The sequence below is a fragment of the Dermacentor albipictus genome, chromosome 8, assembly GCF_038994185.2.
Source record: "Dermacentor albipictus isolate Rhodes 1998 colony chromosome 8, USDA_Dalb.pri_finalv2, whole genome shotgun sequence".
In the NCBI taxonomy this organism is placed as follows: domain Eukaryota; kingdom Metazoa; phylum Arthropoda; class Arachnida; order Ixodida; family Ixodidae; genus Dermacentor; species Dermacentor albipictus.
This window is the reverse complement of record NC_091828.1, coordinates 113,862,594-113,882,165: the sequence shown is the minus strand read 5'-3', so window position 1 is coordinate 113,882,165 and position 19,572 is coordinate 113,862,594. Positions and strand designations below refer to the sequence as shown.

Sequence of the window (19,572 nt, the reverse complement as noted above, 5' to 3'; positions counted from 1 at the left end):
ATCATGGATTATCAGTGCTTCCCAAGGAGCACAAGCTGAAAGAGCAGATCCGAGTTAGGCGGAGTACGCAAATCGGTACTTGTAGGCTCCAGGTCGTCTAACGGGGAAGTGTTAAAGGGGACATCAAAAGCACCTATGGAGAGAATAGAACCGAGTACGGGAATCTCGTACCACCATGAAATGGTATCTTAGCACAAAAAAAATTGTTTCCACGTCGCAACGCACATCTCAGTCGGTTAAGAACGACCGTCACATACGCGGTAAAACCGCGCCTTACCGGCGGCGCTTTCTGCGTGACCCATGTTGCTCTTGACGGAGCCAACTTTGAGCGGCTTCTCCCGCCCGGGCTGGCACAAGGCGGCGCTGAGGGCGCGCAGCTCCTGGGGGTCGCCGACCTTGGTTGCCGTGCCGTGCGCTTCGACGTAGACGACATTTCTCGGGTCAACGTTGACCTCGGCGTACGCGTCGAGCAGAAGCTTCTCGTGCAGCTCGGTGGAGGGGAAGCTGATACCTGCGGGAGCCGGAAGAAAAAAAAAAAGCAGACGTACCGTGGCAGACGACGCCGCGCGCCAGTGTGTTCAAGCACGTCTGTCTGGAAGCCAAAGGTTCTCATGTGAAATCCATGTTGTATGACTTCTGTAATATTACGTGACCGAAGACTCAGCTATTCCAGCCGCGCACGCTGAAAAAAAAAGAAAAAAAAACTGGTCTTGCCGACAACGGCCGCAGATATGCCACCGTGGACCAGGAATAAGCGACGAGAAGTAACTCGCACGCACTCACCCCGAGCGGTTTTCACGCAAGGGGGCGCCTCGACAACTCGGGGCAGGAAAACAGAGATACAACCGTGCTCCTCGAAGCGCAATTTTACTCTGTCTCAAGGCAGTGCGCAAGGTTGTAAAACGCTGGGTTCGAGGCGAGGAGAGCGATGCCTGCGGTCAGAGAAGTGGTCGGACCAGAGAGGCGGTAGGGAGAGGGGGCGCGAGGCTGTAGACAAGCAGACCGATATTCCCATGCAAGCAAAAACCACACTTGCAGAAACAATAGCGTCACATTTACAACCGACACGCTAACCGTCGTAATAGCCGTAACTTAAGTTTTTTGTTTACGCTCTCTATAGATTATTTACACAAGGGTGCTGGTACGTACACGTACACGACAGCGAGCTGAAACTAAACCTGTCATGAAAGAAGCCGTAGTTTAAAACTGTGTATTAATTCTGGCCACCTGGTACACACTGAAATAACTTATACCATGATTTGACCGCGACAGCCATTAAAGTTTATTTTGTGCAGTTTTCGTGTCGTCTATCGTAGGCCTAACTATCGCTAGGCCTACTTGCCCACAAAAGTCGCCAAAAAAGAAACATCGTTTGTCCCATCATTGATTCGATCTTACCACTTAAGGTTATGGGTGTTCCCCGTGGTACAAGCAAAGCACCCTTAATAAATCCACAAGGGGGGTTAACAATTTAGGTGTGTGCACTTTATGTGAACCTCTGTTCGCACAAAAGGTAAGTCCAAGTTCGATACATGAGAAATAACTGACCTTCACACACAAGAAAACTTGGTATGACTGAAACTACAGCAAGCTGGTAATGATTCATCGTTAGTATAAAAAGAAGACCAGCATTAAAGAAACAAATAACATGCGCCTTTACGTATGCCTGCATGAAACGATGCACATAAGTTCCCATTAAGCAAGTTGAAACGAATGTTACTTAAGGTGAAGTCACTATAGTTGCAGTTACTGTGGTTGTGTGTCCACCGTCACTGAACGCAACTCTGCACGGCAGGCAGATACCGATGTTCAGCCTATAACGACGAGCCATGCATCACGACGCTGGAGTAAGGCTTTGTATATCTGTATGACGTCATGCGGTTCAACCGGAAATGGTTATCCGTACGACGCGACGGTCGCACCGTGACTGGTGCGCTTGAGCGGTGCGTGAAAAATTCGAGGTTAGGTTAGGTTAGGCTAGGACTGGCACACGGGGCGTGCCAGTCGAGCCGAAAATATATGGCCTAAATTGCTCCAACCACATCGTAAACGGGTCCCTCTTCAGGCACCTGGTATACGCTTCTTAACCGTTTCAGTGCTCATGTGAGTTGCAGTCGACAATTGTTTTCACCGCTTCTTGACTGAGTTTGTCGTGCTTAACAAATAAGTTTTTGTTCGCGCCCGTTCCGAAACTGGCGTAGTCGTTTTGCAGTTTTGGCCGTCAGCCTATCTTACGGTTAATCATCATACCTTGCTGGTGAAGCAGCGCACTGACACGGACACAGTGAAGACACACAATAAATGATGGCGCTCGCTGCCTTTCTTCGACACTTTCTTGTGTGTCTTCACTGTGTGCGTGTCAGTGCGCTGCTTCACCACCACGGTGTGATGATTGATCGCCAACTAGCGCGACTTTCCACGTTACTTGAACTTCATGTCTTCCGGTTGACTCGCACGACACCGTGCAAGTACACACAGTCCCAAAGTACAACTCGAGTACACAACACGCGTCGAGCTCATTTTAGCGGATGTGCGGGCTATCCAGCAATACGCTGTGTAGCACGGCGCCTACCTTCCGGTTTGTAGCCGTCCGCGTTAGCCCTGACGTTGACGACCTTGGCGTAGACGCGTCGCGCCTCGGATGACCGTTGCACAAAGAAGGCTCCCACGGCCTCGCTGCGAACGAAGCCGTTGCCTGCGAATGACAATGGAGAGCTTTAAGTACAAACCCCATGCAAGCGATCTTGCACGCGACAGCGACGCGATGGAGATGGCTGTCGCGTTCGCTCGTCGCCTACAAGTTGCACCCCATGCGAGCGATGACTTCGAGCGACGTCTCCCCAGTGTTGCCGGTATGAGGGCAGCAATATAGGCGCCGAAACTAGCGTGACGCATGCTTTATGAACTTAAGTTGATGTATTTTACTGTAGAAAGCAGCATAAAATATTTCTGAAAGTCTTGCAGTAGGTTCTTATCCTTGCACGTATAAAAATCCAATCGTTTGCTCGTTCCGTGCGACAATCGGAAGTACTGGAGTTATGTACATCCAGTTCCGGCTTTGCGCTATTGGCTAGTCGTTCATAGCACTTCCGGGCGACGAGCGACAAATTCTAGATTTGCAAAACCGAGCGATCGCGCGACAAGACCGAGCGATCTGTTCGAGCGACGGCCCGATCCGTCGCGCGAAACCGTCGCTCGTCGCTGTCGCGCACAAAATCGCGCCAATGGGGCTTAGCCTTTAGGTTAGGGGATGCAATCGGCTTGCGTCCCCCTAATCTAAAACTCTCTAATTTGTTACGAGCTCGTCGGCGCTTTAGATCCAAGGCGGCACACGTTAAAGAAGGGCTGGGCAATGGTGGGAGGCGGACCCAGCGCTGTAGAAAAAGAAAAAAAAAATAACTCTCGCGTCATCGCACAAGGCAACCTCGAAGTCAAGAGATGCCTAAGAGGGGAGACCTGTTGCCTAACAAGACGTGCCGAGCGAGTCGGTTTGGTAACTGTAAGGACCAAATTGAAATGACACGAAAGAAAAGGCACGGACAGGACATGGAACATCATAGGCGCTCACTATAACAACTGATGTATTTCAGGAAAAAGGGGAGAATATTTCTTCATCCGCAAGTGCTCGCAAGAGCAACGCCACCAGGCCAGCGTTACAAAAAAGAAAGTCAGACGGGTTTCTTTTTTTCTTGTTTCCGAAGTAAGGGCTTTGCACGTACCTTGTACACGCGCCTACAGCAGGCATGTGCACCTCTTACCCCACACCCTACACCCTCACACGATTTTTTTTAGTAGGGATACTTGAAGCGATAGGTTGGCGTCATGCGGTTGTGACAAAAAAAAAAGAAAAACATTGTGACCCCCGCTTCCCCTTATACTTCGTGCATGGTCATTTCTCTCGCGCCTTCACCTTTTTTTACAATATATGGCGCACTCACCGCCCGCGTCGAAAGCCTTGCACTTCCCTTCCTCCGACAGCGTGCCCAGGCGGAGAAAGTGCAACGAAGCCGTGGGCTCTAGCGTGACGTTGCTTCCTCCCACGATGGCCGCCTCGCAGCGGCCGGAGCGTAGAGCCAGCACGGCCTCGTGCAAAGCCGTCATCGCCGACGAGCAGGCGGTGTCGAGCGTGAGACTTGGGCCTGGATGCGAAAACACAGGGAAGAAGCGGCACTGCGTTGATCGCCCACCGTTCTTCGTCGAGAGCCTTCAATAGCGGTCACGTGTGGCGGTTTTTAAAGCGGAACCTTTAGGCTACGTTCACACTTGGCAAACCGCAAGCGGACGGAAAAGCCAAAGCGGCCGGATAATCTTTTTCGCGCATGTACAAAACGTTCACATTTGTTTCGCCACTGCAGCGGAAACCACTTCCGCTTTCTCACACATCTATCTAGTTTGCGTACGTTTGTCCGCGTGGTGGCACTGTTCATCACACTATTTCAAGACATACGTTCATTCATTGACCCATCAGTTACTAAAAGCTACCATTTCGCGCAACTGCGCGTGTCGTTTTTAACTTTCGTCCACCACGGAAGATAAACGAGACATAGTTTCGATAGCTTTGGCTAGTTGCTTTTTCTAAAAATAGACAATGAGCAATGAAAAATGTTAAATTTTACGACCGGATGTTTACATGCGATTGCAGCTTCCGGTAAAGCGGAACGTCTTTCCGCTCCGCCTGGGCGAAAAAATCGGTCCGAGACCGATTTTTTCGCCGCCTGGTTTTCCGCCCGTTTCTCCGCCTAGGCGGGCGGATTTTGTCAAGTTTTTTCCGCTTCCGCCTGCTCCGACACCAAGTGTGAACGCAGCCTTACTGGCCGCGAACTTGCGATTTCGCCGTGGCGGTGCTCCGAGGAGGGACATGACGTCACAACGCGCGCCTCGCCCCGGACATTTCTCTCTCTCGCTCGCTCCTTAGTCACTACTGCGCATGCGCCACTAGGAGCACCAAGCCACAGGTGTTCCGGCGCAGCGCCGTGCCTTTCCTCGTCGTTGCGCTCGCCTCCGCTCGCTTCGCCAGCTGCGTTGCATGCCTGATAACATGTCGGAGGATTGAAAAGGAGAGCTCGCGGGCGCCGCAACCACAGTTGAGGCGGCAGTATGGACGGCGACAATTCTGATAAACAGGAGGAGGCCTGTAATCGACATCGGAACGAGATGAAGAGGAAGCGAATCGCCGAGGAAACCGACGAACAGCGCGCCGAACAACTGGCTGAACGTCGCAACATAGCTAGACAACCAGACTAACCTGGACTTGCGATAAAGGTTAACCAAGGCTAACCATGCTATGCCTTAGCTTTCGCTACGTATATACTGGTACAGCCGAGCTAAGCCACTGCCATTTTTTCTGTCCTTCACTCAGTGCTCGCGAAGAGGTACGCTAAAGCGGAGTATTATGTTGAGCTGCATTATGTTAAGCTCTTCTGCGTTAACAGAGCGGTCGTGTTAACGTAAGCGGAGGCTTGATAAGCCAGAAAGAAACTCATTAACGAAAGTTGGGTAGTGACGACTCCTTGAAACTCTCGCGCCGCCTCGTAGTGACGTCACTGACTTGAACTGCAAAGCCTGTGAACGGATACAGTGAACGGTGCCTGTTAGAATATGCGCTACTTAAATGCTAAACGAGAAATACAGTGTAAAGGAACCAAACGCTGACCCTCATAAGGCCTGCCTGCCTGCCTGCCTAGCCTTCACTGCCTGTTTGCCCAAGCTAACCTGCCTTCCTGCGTAGCGCGCCTGCATACCTGACCAGCCTGCCTACATGTCCAGCCTGCCTTCACAGCATGTCTGCCTGCTCTGCCTGACTACCTACCTGCGCAGCCTACCTACATGCCCAGCATGCTTGACCAGCCTGCCTACCTGACCATCCTGCCTACCTGCACAGAATGCCTGCCTGCGCAGCCTGACTGCCTATACATGCGCAGCCTGCCTGGCCAGCCTGCCTACTTGAGCAGCCTTCCTGCCTGCAGAACCTGCCTGCACAACCTGCCTACTTGAGCAGCCTTCCTGCCTGCAGAACCTGCCTGCGTAACCCGCCAGTCAGTCAGTGGGAACTGCACGCTGCTTACCGTGGAAGTCGAGCGAGTACGAGATGCGGTTGGAGAACATGGCCCGGCATCCTCCGAGCATGGCATAGCCGTCTATTTTCTTCTGGTCCATCTTGAACGCGTCGGTCGACTCGGAGTTCGAGGCGCCGACGAAGACGCCAATATTTCGACCGCGCAGGGTTTCGGGGTCGTATCCGGCATCCACGATGGCCTCGTACGATGTCTCCAGCAGTAGCCGCAGCTGGGGATCCATCACGTGCGCCTGCTTCGCGTGGGCCTGGAAGAACTGCGCGTCGAAACGGGACAAGTCGCGGATCTTGCCGTGCCTTGCGGGCAAGCCCAGGTGCCCTGCGAAGTGTGCGGCGATCACGGTATAGAAGTGTGAACACGTTGTCGGTTGGTGCGTGTTGCTCTGCGTGGAGCTTTGAAAAATGTAAATGTAAATGTAAAGCTTGGTGCCGTCACGACCTAGAGGAGTTCGTTTCGTGCGCTTCATTCATTCATTCATTCATTCATTCATTCATTCATTCATTCATTCATTCATTCATTCGTTCATTCATTTATTCATTCATTCATTCATTCATTCATTCATTCATTCATTCATTCATTCATCTAAGGAGATGGCCAAGTGACCTTAAACCTGGCCCGGGGATCAGGTACTGAGCGAGGAGTGTGGTGTCCCCTTCTGACCAGTGATGGCAGGACTAAGCAAAAACTACTTCATGCTTCATTGTTACAGGCCGTATTTCTGGCGCGCACTTGTTGTTTTTCGACATTTATATCTGTTCTAGGTATGTTTCAGTCACTTTCGTTTACTTTTTATGCTTGTAAAACAGTGGGCTCCGCTGCGGTTATTTGCACAAAACATCGTCCGCATGATCGTGGACAAAGCAACCGTTCTCTAACAGCCCGATTTTGTTTACTAGGTGGGTAAGTGAAAATACGACATTTGTGACAATACGGTACGCTGACGCTGCATTCAGAGGTTGCGGCGTCATGTTGCGGCATTTGAAAACAAAAAAATATTTCTCAGGTGCTTTTCGTCATTCGCGACTGTATAACCGTGCCACACAAATTAGTTCCAATATTCTCAAAACAAGGGCAGCAAGAATATGAAGAAACCACTTATGCTATAGGTGTGCTAGCAGAATCAAGCGAGAATGATTTCCTTCGGTTATTCCTTCTGGTTTACCGTTGGATGGAATCATTGCCAATGTTCAATATAGTGTACTGGGGGTCTCAAAAATGTTTTGTGACCGTGGCTTCTGGTGGCGTGAGACTTTTCTCCAACCACCACAGGCACGTCGCACGCCAGCCTCGTGGTACAGCGTAACGGCCGTTCTTACACTTTATTCTTTTGTTTAAAGGGACACTGAAGTTAAAAATGATTTCTTCTGCATCAGTAAATTTTACCTTTCTACAACACCAAAAACACCACTCTTACAACGATAAGACGTTTGGTGAACCAGAAAAAGCGCAAGAACGAAATACGGGTGGCGACGCCTACTTAAGTTCCCGCACCTGGGGGCTGTGACGTCATGGATTTTTATGGCATCTTCTAGGGCCTGCTAACTATATATAGCGGTACAGATTGACTACATTGTGTTCTAAAGGAACCAAATATTCAACATGGCAAGTTTCGGGAACCTTTACTCAGCCAACGCTGCCCAAATGCGAAAACATACTTTGGAATCCCTGACGTCACGCTGACGCACCGGCGCTGGGGTTTCGGCGCGAAATTCAAATACTGATACTTGGACCTTCATTTTCTCATCTAATAATCAAACTATCTTTTTGAAATGACTGCTTGCAGGGTTCTGAAACAATGCTCCATTAGTCTAAACTGGTTTATTGTTGCACTTTAGTGTCCCTTTAACGTGGCTACGTGTTAAGTGCCTGTAAACACTAAAAGACGGTTCTTCTGGTCTGCGAGTCAGACTGCGAGGAATGGTATGTACTTCCATATTATTTATTTAGTTAGTTAGTTGCAATTAACCACCCTGTGTTTGGCTCCGAACCGCTGCGTAGCTTAAGTGTTTGACTTCACCGGTCACCGCCCTTCATTCATTTAACAATTTATAGTCGCGGAGAAGCCGGAGACACGTAGTGCTTCTTTGCCAACATTTACAGTCGACGATCGATCGAGCAATCAGTCGATTCTCGTTCAAACGAAGCATAGCCCTTCCTTTTATTTTTTTAAATTTTTGTTTGTGTTGTCCTCCGAACTATTGTATAATTTCTTGAGCATTTCGCCTGCCTTTGTGTATAACTGTAGTATAACTGCTGTTACATGAATCCTGTGTAAAATACTGAGTTGCCTCGCTATAATTATTTTTTTCGCACTTCCTGCATGGGCCCAAGTCTAGCAGAGAAGGCTAAGGGCCCAAATGATTCACATGTATTTCTTATTAGTCGTTTGAATAAACTGATTTTTGAATTGAATTGAATATCGGACAGGTCTGCTCAGGACGCACCGGGGGGCCAGCGCGAGTCGTCCTCCGTGACCATGTCGACGCCTGCGTAGAGCTTCTCCTTGAACTCGACGAGGTGGTCCGCTTGCGGAAAGTAGGCGGAGAAGCCGGTGATCACTATATCTTCTTCCGCCATTGCTTGCCTGATGAGAAAACAAAGACAAATGTGCGGCACTTCTTTTTTTGTTGTTGTTGTTGTTGCTTATCTTACCAGTGATAGTTATAAGTCTCCTAAAGCCTAAGTATAAATACTCCAATTTCACTGCGTACTTACTGGAAAATGTCCTTGAGCACTCTTTCCTCTGCACGCTTTAACGCGGTCATACATCCCAACGCCCGTTTCCCTACACTATAGGTAAAGCTTAACCGCGAGACTTAACCGCCTTAGGCAATGACCACTGCTGCTGGCCGTAATGTGCGTTGCTGGGTCTAGACAACTGGACTCAGCACTGCGGCCTGGACTCAGCTGGACTCCGACAGCGACGGCTCGAACTGATGGTCCTTGGAAATGCCCTTTCTCTATCTATGTGCCTGTCTGACTCGTATGTACCCACAATGATCGCCTTCGTCGTCATTTGTCCTAGCGCGTTGCACAGATTTTCGTCTAGTGTAAACACGAATGTCACCCTAACGTGTCATAAATCGCGACACATAGAGCTCGGCACCGTTGTATGCGCCGAACATTCCAGCGAAGGCTGCATCAACATGGGACGAACAATACAGTATAGTTTGGGGCAAGCAGGACGCCGCGGTCGTGATGAGTGGAACTACGTTTTCTTGCGGTAGCGATTACGCGGACACTCCAGGCTCATTTCCGCCGTCGGCGTCGGCGTGATGTTTCGCATAAAACCCAAGTGCGATGACATCACGACCGCACGCTGTGGGTGCGAGCGAAAGCTCGCAAGCATGAGCCGAGAAGTACGGTGGCTTGATGCGACAGCGTCTTCTCGCGCTCGCAAGGGTTGGAGCCCGCCAGGGTGCGCGCCGTACCATATCACCCTAATCTCACCCGCGCAAGGGAGGAGTGGGGAGATGTGCGCGCACTATGAAGGGCGAGGGGGGGGGGAGCAGGTTATACGCATCTCCTCTTCTATTCAGCTGCGGCGGCCGCGCACGTCGTATCTCGCAGGCAAGCTGCGCTAGCTGGGTTCGAAGGCTAGCCGACCGCATGCAGCTGATGGCTTCGAGTGCGCTGTGTTCCCAAGCGCCTAGTTCGCGTTGAAGCGAGATGAAGCACGAATGCGTATTCGCTCGCCGCTGGTGCGGCTCTTCATCAAGCGAGCGTTCTGACAACTAGTGTCCGCGTTCATCGTATGAGATGCGTTCGTGTTTGCCCGTGCCTGCGTGACCACGCGCTTGTTAATTTATTTAGCAAGCGAATGCTTACTAAATCCTTACTGTTTAGTAAGCGAACGCAGCTGATAAAACGACTAACCTTACTACGTATGGCTGTCTAATAATTTGCTATCGCAATCAGTGCTTCGATTGTATGGCGAAATTGACTTTTCTAATGAACCAGAATGTCTATGACTGGAAAGCGGACGTTTCGACAAGAAGACACATAGTTGACAGACAGGACTAACTACATACAGGTAAACCAACAAGCCGTTCGGAGACATCTTATTTTATACTATCCGCAGTCGTTCACACGCGAACAGCGGAGCGCGTGGTTTTTGTGCATCCAAGCGAAACGCAAAAAGCGCGAAGGTGTACGACCAACTCTGATGAGCCACTGGCACCGCTTGTGGAAAAAAAAATGGCTTACACATCTCGGCACCTTTTCCTTTTTGCGTGGCTGCGCAAGAACCGCGTGCCCTTGTGTTCGAACTTGAATTACTGTGATGATGAAAAACTTTATTTATCCCTCTTTAAAGGGAAGGGGGCAATGGAATAGAGGGTGGGAGGAGGAACTACTTGAAGTAGGCCTCCTTTATCCTCTCAGCCCACTCCAGGATGGCCTCCTGAAGATCGGGCCTAGAGCTGCGCAAGGCAGCCTCCCGCTGCACCTCTCTAGATATTAATTGCTTGGGGAAAGGGGGAAGGGGGTGCTTAGGGCACCCCCACATGATGTGGTTCAAGTCTGCTCTGGGAGAGACACAGAATTTACAAGAGGGAGAAAGGTAAATGGCGGGATGAATGCGGTGGAGGAGGTAAGGGGACGGAAAGGTGCGAGTCTGCAGCTGTCGCCATAGAACTTCACACCTACGCGGGGATTTTCCCATGAGTGGAGGAAAGGTTAAGCGGTCTAATCGGTAGTGTGTGCAGATCTCGTGGTAGCTAATAAGTTGATCCCGCGCTGTAAGCGGCGCCTCCTCCGTGGCGAGGTCCGACGCATCTGATGCCTGAGCCCGGACTGTATATCCTCGGGCACTGGCATGAGCCGCCTCGTTTCCGGCAATGCATGCGTTGTTTTCTTCATATTGTGCCTTTATGTACCATTTCTCCATGTCCACTCTAGATTCTCCAAGCAGACGTACCTTATATGAGCCTCGAAAGCAAAGCATCAGAGATTTAAAACAAAAAGGTTATATCTACCAGCGCCACATCGCTCGTGCCAGCGGACGCCGCAAAACGGTGCGATGGTAAACAGTCAATTCGTAAACAATTGCTGATTAACGCCTCAGGAGCTAAAGTGATCACTAACCGTTTAAGTATCAATTTTAGGGCAACCCTCGCTGCAATTACCGAGAAAAAAAAAGAATTTCTGGCTGAACCCATCCCTCGATGAGCGTGTAGACGTTGTTGGCGCGAGCAATGAATCAATGTGGCGACACAACGTACACCGTCAACCCCGAAACGCGTCACGGGTGAAGGCGGAACCGCATGGCGCGATTTCAGGCGCGATTGACGCGCGGATGGTGGGACGCGCGCGTCATTTTGACGCGTGCCCAGCAGGATCCATCACGAAATCGCGCCGCCGCGTGCTGCTGCTCGGAGTAGAAAAAAACGCGTCGCGCGGGCGCGTCCACCAATCAGAGTTCAGGTAAGTCACGTGGCATTTGGTCACATGACATTTTGGTTATTTTTTTGCCACCAGATGGCCCTGGTCTCTGCGCATCTCTAAAGCCCCTTGATAATTATCAAGGGGCTTTACGCATCTCGACGGAACCTCCTTGGCGGAACTTTTTTTTTTCTCGGCAGAACTGGCGCGCGCGTCAAGGAAAACATGTGCGACCGTGATTTCGTTCGCGCATCGTGTTGGTTCGCGCATCGTGTTCACCTAAAATGAACAAAGGAACCTTCAACGAGGCCCTGATAACTAAAGTGGAGAAGCGTCGCGTCTCATCGCTAATACTGGCAAGACAATTTGCTAATAATACCAGTGTATCTTCTCAACCAGGCAGGCCGCACCCACATGTACCTCCTGACCCGCATTTTTTCTTGCTTCAGTATCGGCATCCCCTTTAATAGTAACAATCGCCTCTTCTGCTCGGTAGTAAGCAGCCGACCCTCCTTTGTATATGTGAAGTTGTGAACAAGCAGCGGCTTCTCAGCATGCGGAAGGTACACAGTCGCAGTTTCGCACACAATATTGCTGCTTGAAATTAAGCTTGATAAGTACACTTCGGAAAGAAATGTCGCTGTCTAATTACACTCAGATTATTTTTATTGTAGTGTTCTGTAAGTTTAAGGGCACATCATATATGCGGTAACAGAGACAATATGTGTCGTTGAGAGTTATGTTGTCTGGCAACCCGGAAAACGCGGCGCGAACGCGCCGATCCTTTTTTCGTACGGGTGCTCGCGCGTCGGCGGCAACGCGGGCGTTTGCCGCCCGTCGCGTTTTTCGCTCGCGAAAAACGCGCCATGCGGTTCCAGCTTGACACGTGTATGCAGTCGGGCTTGTCTACCTCGCCTCTCAGTGGACACGCCGCGCCATCTATCGTCGCCGCCGCGGATTTCACACGTGACGCGTGTCGGAACATGTATTCGGACAAAACTGTCGGAACACTTACGACGCAGCTTCGATTCTGCCCAGCAGCGGACGAATTCGGGAGGATCTTTTCGTCGTGGAAAACAGCGGCGCATACCCAGTTGCAATGTAGAACGATCGACATTTGGGCGAGTTGGTACTGGTTGAACATCTTTGAGGGGCAGCGCAATGTGACGCAGACAAAAGGCAGGAACACACAGGACAGCGCTGGGGCGCGATCGGAGATATTTTGTTCGATACGCGTTCTGTTCAGTTGCTGCAACGTCACGAAAAGTTGCAGTATGCAAAATTTGTGACAGCGGGGCGGAGAGAGCAGCCAATCAGGAAGCGGTCACCTCCCCGGAAGTTTACCTCCGTCGTTTGTCGTCTGCTTGCAAACAGTATACTACAAAGCCAAATGTTTCTCGTCTTCCAATTGAAATAAATCTTTATCTAAAAAAAATGTATTTTTTCTTCTCAAGCCCAAACACGCTTTCAAATAGTAGTACGTGCGACTACTGCAATTTATAACTATTAGGTTCTTTGCGTCGTCCCTAGGTGGTGCCGCGCACAGCGAGAAGGAAAAAGAAACGACGGGAAGAGTGGCGCACTTTTCAAGAGGCAGCGACAACATCCCAGTGGCTCGCTGGCACCGATGATTTTGTCGATTTCTCTGTACAACCAACGAATTATTTGTTTCGAGAAACAAAAATGACGCCGGAATTCACTTTCTGCCATTTCTTCAAACGCGTTTCGCACCGCCACCCGCTCTCCTCCTTCCTCTAGAAACGCCAGCGCAACAACCTAAGTTTCCAACGGAAGCGCCATTTTCTAGAATTAAACTACGGATTCGATTCAAACGTGAAACTGAACTCACAAGTGCGCGTTCCTGCCTTCTGTCTTCATCTTATTGCGCTGCCCCTTCAAGATGTTCAACCAGTACCAACTCGCCCAAATGTCGACGTTGCGAGTTCAGCGCTGTCCTGTGCGTTCCTGCCTTCTGTCTTCGTCACATTGCGCTGCCCCTTCAAGGTGTTCAACCAGTTGCGATACCCAGTGGCCAAAGTCAGGCGTCAGCGAGTTGCGTTGAACAGCGGCACATACACAGTAACACCCATAGCGACCCAAGTTTGGTCCGATGGTCGGTTTCGAACCCTGTTATCCCTCAGCACATCAACCCGATGCTGTGCCCGTTAGAACATAAGCTACCTAGTGATCCAAGTTGACGGGAAAACGGTTAGACAAATCCCCAGATAGACAGGTCCCCTAAAAGTGCGTGAAGTTGCCGAAGAACGCTAGTCGAGTTAAAAATTCTGAGATTTTTTTACCTGCCAAAATCGCGATCTAATGCTCAGGCACACCCATGAGCGAAACGCACTGTTAATGTTGACTATCTGAGGTTCTTTATTGTGCACGCAATGCAAGGTACCGAATCGTTTTTGTTTTTCCCCTGCATTCCGCCCCGATCACGGCGCGGTCTGGATCGAACTGGCAACCTTGTGCTCGGCAGAGCGACGCCACAGCCGCTCATCTGCCACGGCGGGTCGCGGTATTTTCGTATCTCGTGGTTCAAACACCACTACATACACTGAAAGGCTTCGTTGAACTGTATACCGGCGTTGCATTACTCGACGTGCCGAAAATAACGCCTGCCAATGTATATGCTCGTGAGTGATGGACACTTACACACGGCAGGCCATCACGAAAGACGTTTGTCGCTCCGCTCCGGACTCGACCTAATTGTCTCTCCTATACGTCACCATGCCACTCGGAGAGAGGCTCAACAGTCAAATGGCAGCTTGCAACGATCGCGATATATCACTCTCCTAGCTGGATCGCCCTTAGACGTCATGAAAACAGTCCCTATTCGGACGCGTTCTTGACTGACTGCCCTTCGCTCAAAGAGCTGCCGGTCGTCGAAATTGGCCGTACAGCGTCTTTTACAGATGGAATGGGGTCAGCTTTTTCTTTTTTCTTGTGCAACTTCAGTTTTGTTTCCGATTGTAGGCGCAGATACTAAAAACATTGCATTGTTTTCTTTTTTGTTCTTGCTTTTTTTATACGCTGAATCAAAGCGAAACTACAGCTTCAAATGTTTGATGTTTGCGATAATATGTACCGACGAGAAAGAGATCAGACAGGTGTCATGTTAGCATCCTGCCCGAGCGTGTTCGCTACGGTGTTTTTGCTTCTTTTTTTTCTGACAGTGGTGCACTTCCGATGGTCACCAACAACTCAGAGAAATGCATAAATAAACGTTTAGCGCGAGCAGGACTTGTGCAAGAAGGAGACAGGACCAAGGCGCTACACTCAACTGACATTTTTACCGCGTCGCGGACCTGTTCAGATCGAAAGCGAGTATGAGGAGCATGCGCAGGGAAGTCATCATGGCATCAGAAAGGTCACGAGAGCAAGAATATTCTAGAAAACAAGATTCACTGTTGTGCTGAGCAACAGAAGCAGCAATGCCACATTTATGATACGTTCGATCTTTTCTCTTGTCGTTCTGTCGGCGTTCAAATTTCGTTATGAATACGCACCAGCCAGCCCCTCAATGCATCTTCGCAAACTTTTGCATCTTCGCAGCGTTTGAGTTTGCGAACGTTTGAGTTTGCGAAGATGCATCTTCGCAAACTTTTTTGCGAAAGCAATGTCTTTCTTGGCAACTTACCACCACTTCTTTTGTATCGAATATGTCAGTTTCAATCCTATTTCTAACCAAGGTTATATAAAGATTCTGGAGTGGCATCCCTGCAGCTGCCAACGAGAGTAGTGAAGCCGCGGCGGCCATATTGCTAGGGGCAAAAGAGGCGCGTCTCCAGCATAGGCGGCAGCGGAATGCGTATGCGCGGCATTCGGTTGCGCTTTTGGTTCCGCATGAAAAAGAAAATTGAGAAGAAACCTTTTTAAGTTATATATGAGTTCTCAGTTGTGCGTCGTTGTTGTCGAAAAAAATTTTCCTGCATCCATTTCCTGCACAGGCTTCGAGATGAGCAACCGGCGGGACGCTTCGCCAACTGGACTTCTTCAATCAATCAATCAATCAATCAATCAATCAATCAATCAATCAATCAATCAATGGAACTTTTATCTCTCCACGAGAAATATGGGAGTGACGGTTCGCTGTGTTAAATGTTCTCTCGTGTAATGTATATTGTACCGCTGATTACCCGCTGGTTGCATCGAAAGATTTTTCAGGCACCTTTCGTGAAGACCTATGATACACCTCCCACCAGCAAGTTCTGACAATAAGCCGCGACCACCGACTTTATATTCATTGCATCTCTCGCGAGTGGGGGCCTACATCGTGCATGTGGCTGTGGACATGTGGACAAACTGCACTTCATATTTTTGATCTGCCTCTCCAGGCAGTTCCAAAAAGGCCCACCCGCCATTGGAGACCTTGCTCTATTCGCAATGCTCTGCTGTAGTTGGTAGAAAACTGGCAAGCTGGATTTCTCAAGAATGGCACTACAAACCATACATTCAGCATCCTGAAACACTCGGTATTCATATGCCGAATCGGAGAGTTCGTGTCATCGAACTTCACGTGGACGCTCACTTATAAATTACATGCGCCTGAACAAATTGATGGCTCTCATCCACGGCGGCGAGAACTTTCTTTTTTAATTTGACATACGCATTGCACTGGCCCAGTCGAAAACATCCAGACAGAAATTAACATTAGTCAGCAATGCCACAAAAACAATTTTTGAATGACACGTGAACTTTTCAAAATGCATATATGTATATTGGTTCACTACAAGCTCAGTTTGCAGCCTACGTTCTGCATCCTATGATCTTCTTTAATTATACATGTCTCGAAAGCAGTGTTCGTGCTGCTCACAATGTACTCGATTACATCCGGAACATCGTACAACATTGTGCACTCTCGCAATTGGAAGTGAGCCCAAGCGCTTTTCTGTTCAAAACCACAATACAACGCACTGTTTTTTTCTGGGCGTACGTATTTGTGAACTAACAGGAAGCCAGTGATACACGCAGACGCGTACACAACGGCGAATTAGACGTGGACTGGATTTAAATTCCCCTTATTTACCTGATAGTTCTGGCTGGATGAACGCTGCACTTGCAAGCCTTTCTTTTCTTTTTTCTGTCATAAATCGAGCGTTCGTCCTTTTTTTTTTTCTGCACGCTAGATCTCACTGGTTTCCGTATTCCAAGCACATATTGCGCGGTAAGCGTGCAAACCACATTTTTAGAGGAGGTCGTTGAAAAAATGCGCACGTCACACAACCCGAGCCAGCAGCTGCGCTACATAGCACCACACCGCAGTGAAGTGCCAGCGACTTGTTGATGCGTGAACTTTATGCGCGTGCCTACGAGCACCTTCCTTCCTAACCGTTCTTAACTGAAGCAGACGTGCGCAGACGTTCCCAACGGAAGCAGACGTCTAACACTTATACGTGACTGGTGTAGCCACCACTACGCCGAGATGACGCAGTGCCCTCGGTTAAAACGTGCCACAATAAGTTCAACACTGTTCTGACCGCGCACAATCAGCAAGCACGACGAACGCACCTCCACGCTATGATACGGCGGTGACTCGATCATTTTCGGGCTTTTTGCCCCTAACAAGATGGCGGCGACCAGCTTCGCTTTTTGGAGAGCCACCTACACTCCGGAAGTGCGAGTATACGACCTCCTTGTTTCTAACCTATTTCTTCTAGCCTCTTTCGTGGGCCGATCCCGAAGATACTGCAGTCTAAACATAAGTGCCATTGGTGCCCCTGGGTACGTGACCCAACCAGGGCATGTACCCTTTTGGGCATGTACCCTTGGAGTTACTGGATAGGTCAGCGAGAACTTTCTGTAAGATTACGCTATTATTGAGGTACCTATATGGGGATATCTCGTCATAGCCGAAATGAAGTGGGGCAGTACTCAACGCATATTCTTTGGCTAGACAATTACCAATTTATAGAAATACGGAATCGCAATGCCTGGTGAAAGTCCATTTGCTGTTCCAGCAACATGTTTCTCTGACAATATTCCAAGTAACGTTTTTCAACAATGCGGAAACACATTACCAGAAAGCTTATTATGTATAGCGTACAAGTTGAACTCTTTTATTTCCCTCTTCAGTTATATGTAAAATGTAAAAATGACTTTTATGAGACAATCGCTGGAACGATTTTAATGAAGTTTGTTTCATATGAGAAAGAAAATAAATTATAAAGACTCTAGTAAGGATCATTCTGACTTAAAACGTAGAATAATAAAAAAAATAATTTCCAAAAGTCGGTAAGTTTAGAAAAAAAAATGAAGCGCGAATTTTACAAATCCGGAACTCCGCGCCAGAAAATAGATATCGCATTCTTTAAACCGCATCTGTTAGAGCATGTAAAGCGAACGAAACCGATATATGAATTCACAGTTTGTGTGAAATGTTAACAAAGTCTACGAGGATTCTGCTATAGTCCTACTCATAAAATAGATATTTCAGAGCAGCCTATCGTGCATATATTTTTTTCGCTTTAGATTTAAGAATAGGTGCAGTTTATATTGGGATATTGTTAGTGCCCAGTTACACAGTTGTAAAGTAGGCACTTGAGCTTCCTTTTTATTTTTCAATTTTGCGATTCGCAACAACTCCTGCAGAAAACGATGTTCTCAATAAAAACTGCTTTCTACGATCACTATATTTGAACTTTTTTTTCTTTTAAATGCAACAAACTTCATAAAATTATGTGCAGTGGTTGACGAAAAAAAGGACACATTTCTCCGTCCTCACGCATTTAGATAGGAGCTCTCAAGCCAAAGCAAATCACTTTTAACTGATGCCCTTTTTATCTCTTTATATCGAATCCCTTATCTTTAACAATGTGACACAGTGGTCCCAGAAACGCAGCCACAGGGATGCATGCTTCGCTGTCCAAACATTCCTTACAGAATCTAAACGAATGCCCTGCTAAATTCTATTTTTATTATTACTTTTAAATTAATTATTTCTCATTCAACAGCACCTTCCTGATTTTATTTTAGCCGGTTATTCAACCCTATTCAATGCTATTCCCATAGATAATAGGACATTTATGCTATAAATTATTTTGGAATAATCCATCCATTTCTTGGCCAATCCCCCATCGTGGGTAGGAGCCACACGTGCCACAGGCTACAACAACAACAACAACACGCCGCATTCCGGTGGAGGCGGACTTTAAAAAACGCTCACGTATCACGTGATGAGTGCACGTTGAAGAACCCCAGCTGGTGAACATCGAATCCCGAGTGCCCCACTACGGCATTCCAAGCCTCATAATCAGATCGTGGTTCTGGCACGTAAAACTTCGGAACTTTATCTTGTTTGTGTGTTATTGTTGCGCCTATCGTTTTGTGTGTGTGTGTTTCCTTTTTCGTATAACAACTCACTAACTGTGACGTAGCCATCTCTGTTTCACGTCGTGTGCAAAGACCAAACCTTCGTCTCCTTTTAGATGGAGTGCCCCCTGAGAGAAACAACGACACAAAAAAAATGATCATATAGCTCCTTCTTGTTGAACAAGCTGTCCCATAGTGTATATGTTTCGAAGCTTTCTTTTTTTTTTGACAACTGAGTTCCTACGATACATCCAGCTTTTGTTGCAACGCCGCAGAATAGCATTCGTTCAGACCGACAGCAGTGGATTCAGTAGCCGTCGGGCATCCTGCGGATGAGTTCAATGTCCCGGCTTGGATTCCGGCTACCGGCAATTCACTTCTCATAGTCTTAGTGTTGCGTTCGTGATCAGACTTTATACCGATTCCCCCACTATAAGGAGTGCCTCGTTATCAGATCGGGGTTTTGGCACGTAAAACGGCGTGGTTCTACCACGAAAATGAAATTCCATGTCCCTAAATATGAAAAAAAAGGAAATATTTTTTTCACGGGGAATGAAATAACTTGTGCCACAAACAAACAAAACGTTATAACGTTAGTGGGCTGGGACACCGTACAACAATTTTATTCCAATACTAGAAAGTCGAGCGTCTCTACAATGAACTTCTCTATTCAACGAAATAACCTGTATAGCGAAGAAATAATTCTGTCCAGGTTCTATTCTGAGCTGTGTGGTGCGCGACATTTACAACTAAGTTACCTGTATAACGAACAGTTTCGGTCGCCCCCAACCACTTCGTTATA

At 48.4% G+C, this 19,572-nt stretch overlaps 1 protein-coding gene across 1 annotated transcript in view; it reads right to left on the bottom strand.

Moving 5' to 3' along the window:
* LOC135920126 (fatty acid synthase-like) overlaps positions 1-8,658 on the bottom strand; it is an 80,521-nt gene extending 71,863 nt beyond the window's left edge. Inside the window, exons 1-5 of the mRNA XM_070524683.1 lie at positions 8,519-8,658; positions 6,066-6,392; positions 3,939-4,139; positions 2,573-2,695; positions 278-511 (exon numbers count right to left, since the gene is read on the bottom strand). Of these exons, the coding sequence (XP_070380784.1) occupies positions 278-511; positions 2,573-2,695; positions 3,939-4,139; positions 6,066-6,392; positions 8,519-8,651 (1,018 nt within the window). The 5' untranslated portion in view covers positions 8,652-8,658. The remainder of the gene's footprint in view (positions 1-277; positions 512-2,572; positions 2,696-3,938; positions 4,140-6,065; positions 6,393-8,518) is intronic.
* Positions 8,659-19,572: the final 10,914 nt, after the last annotated feature.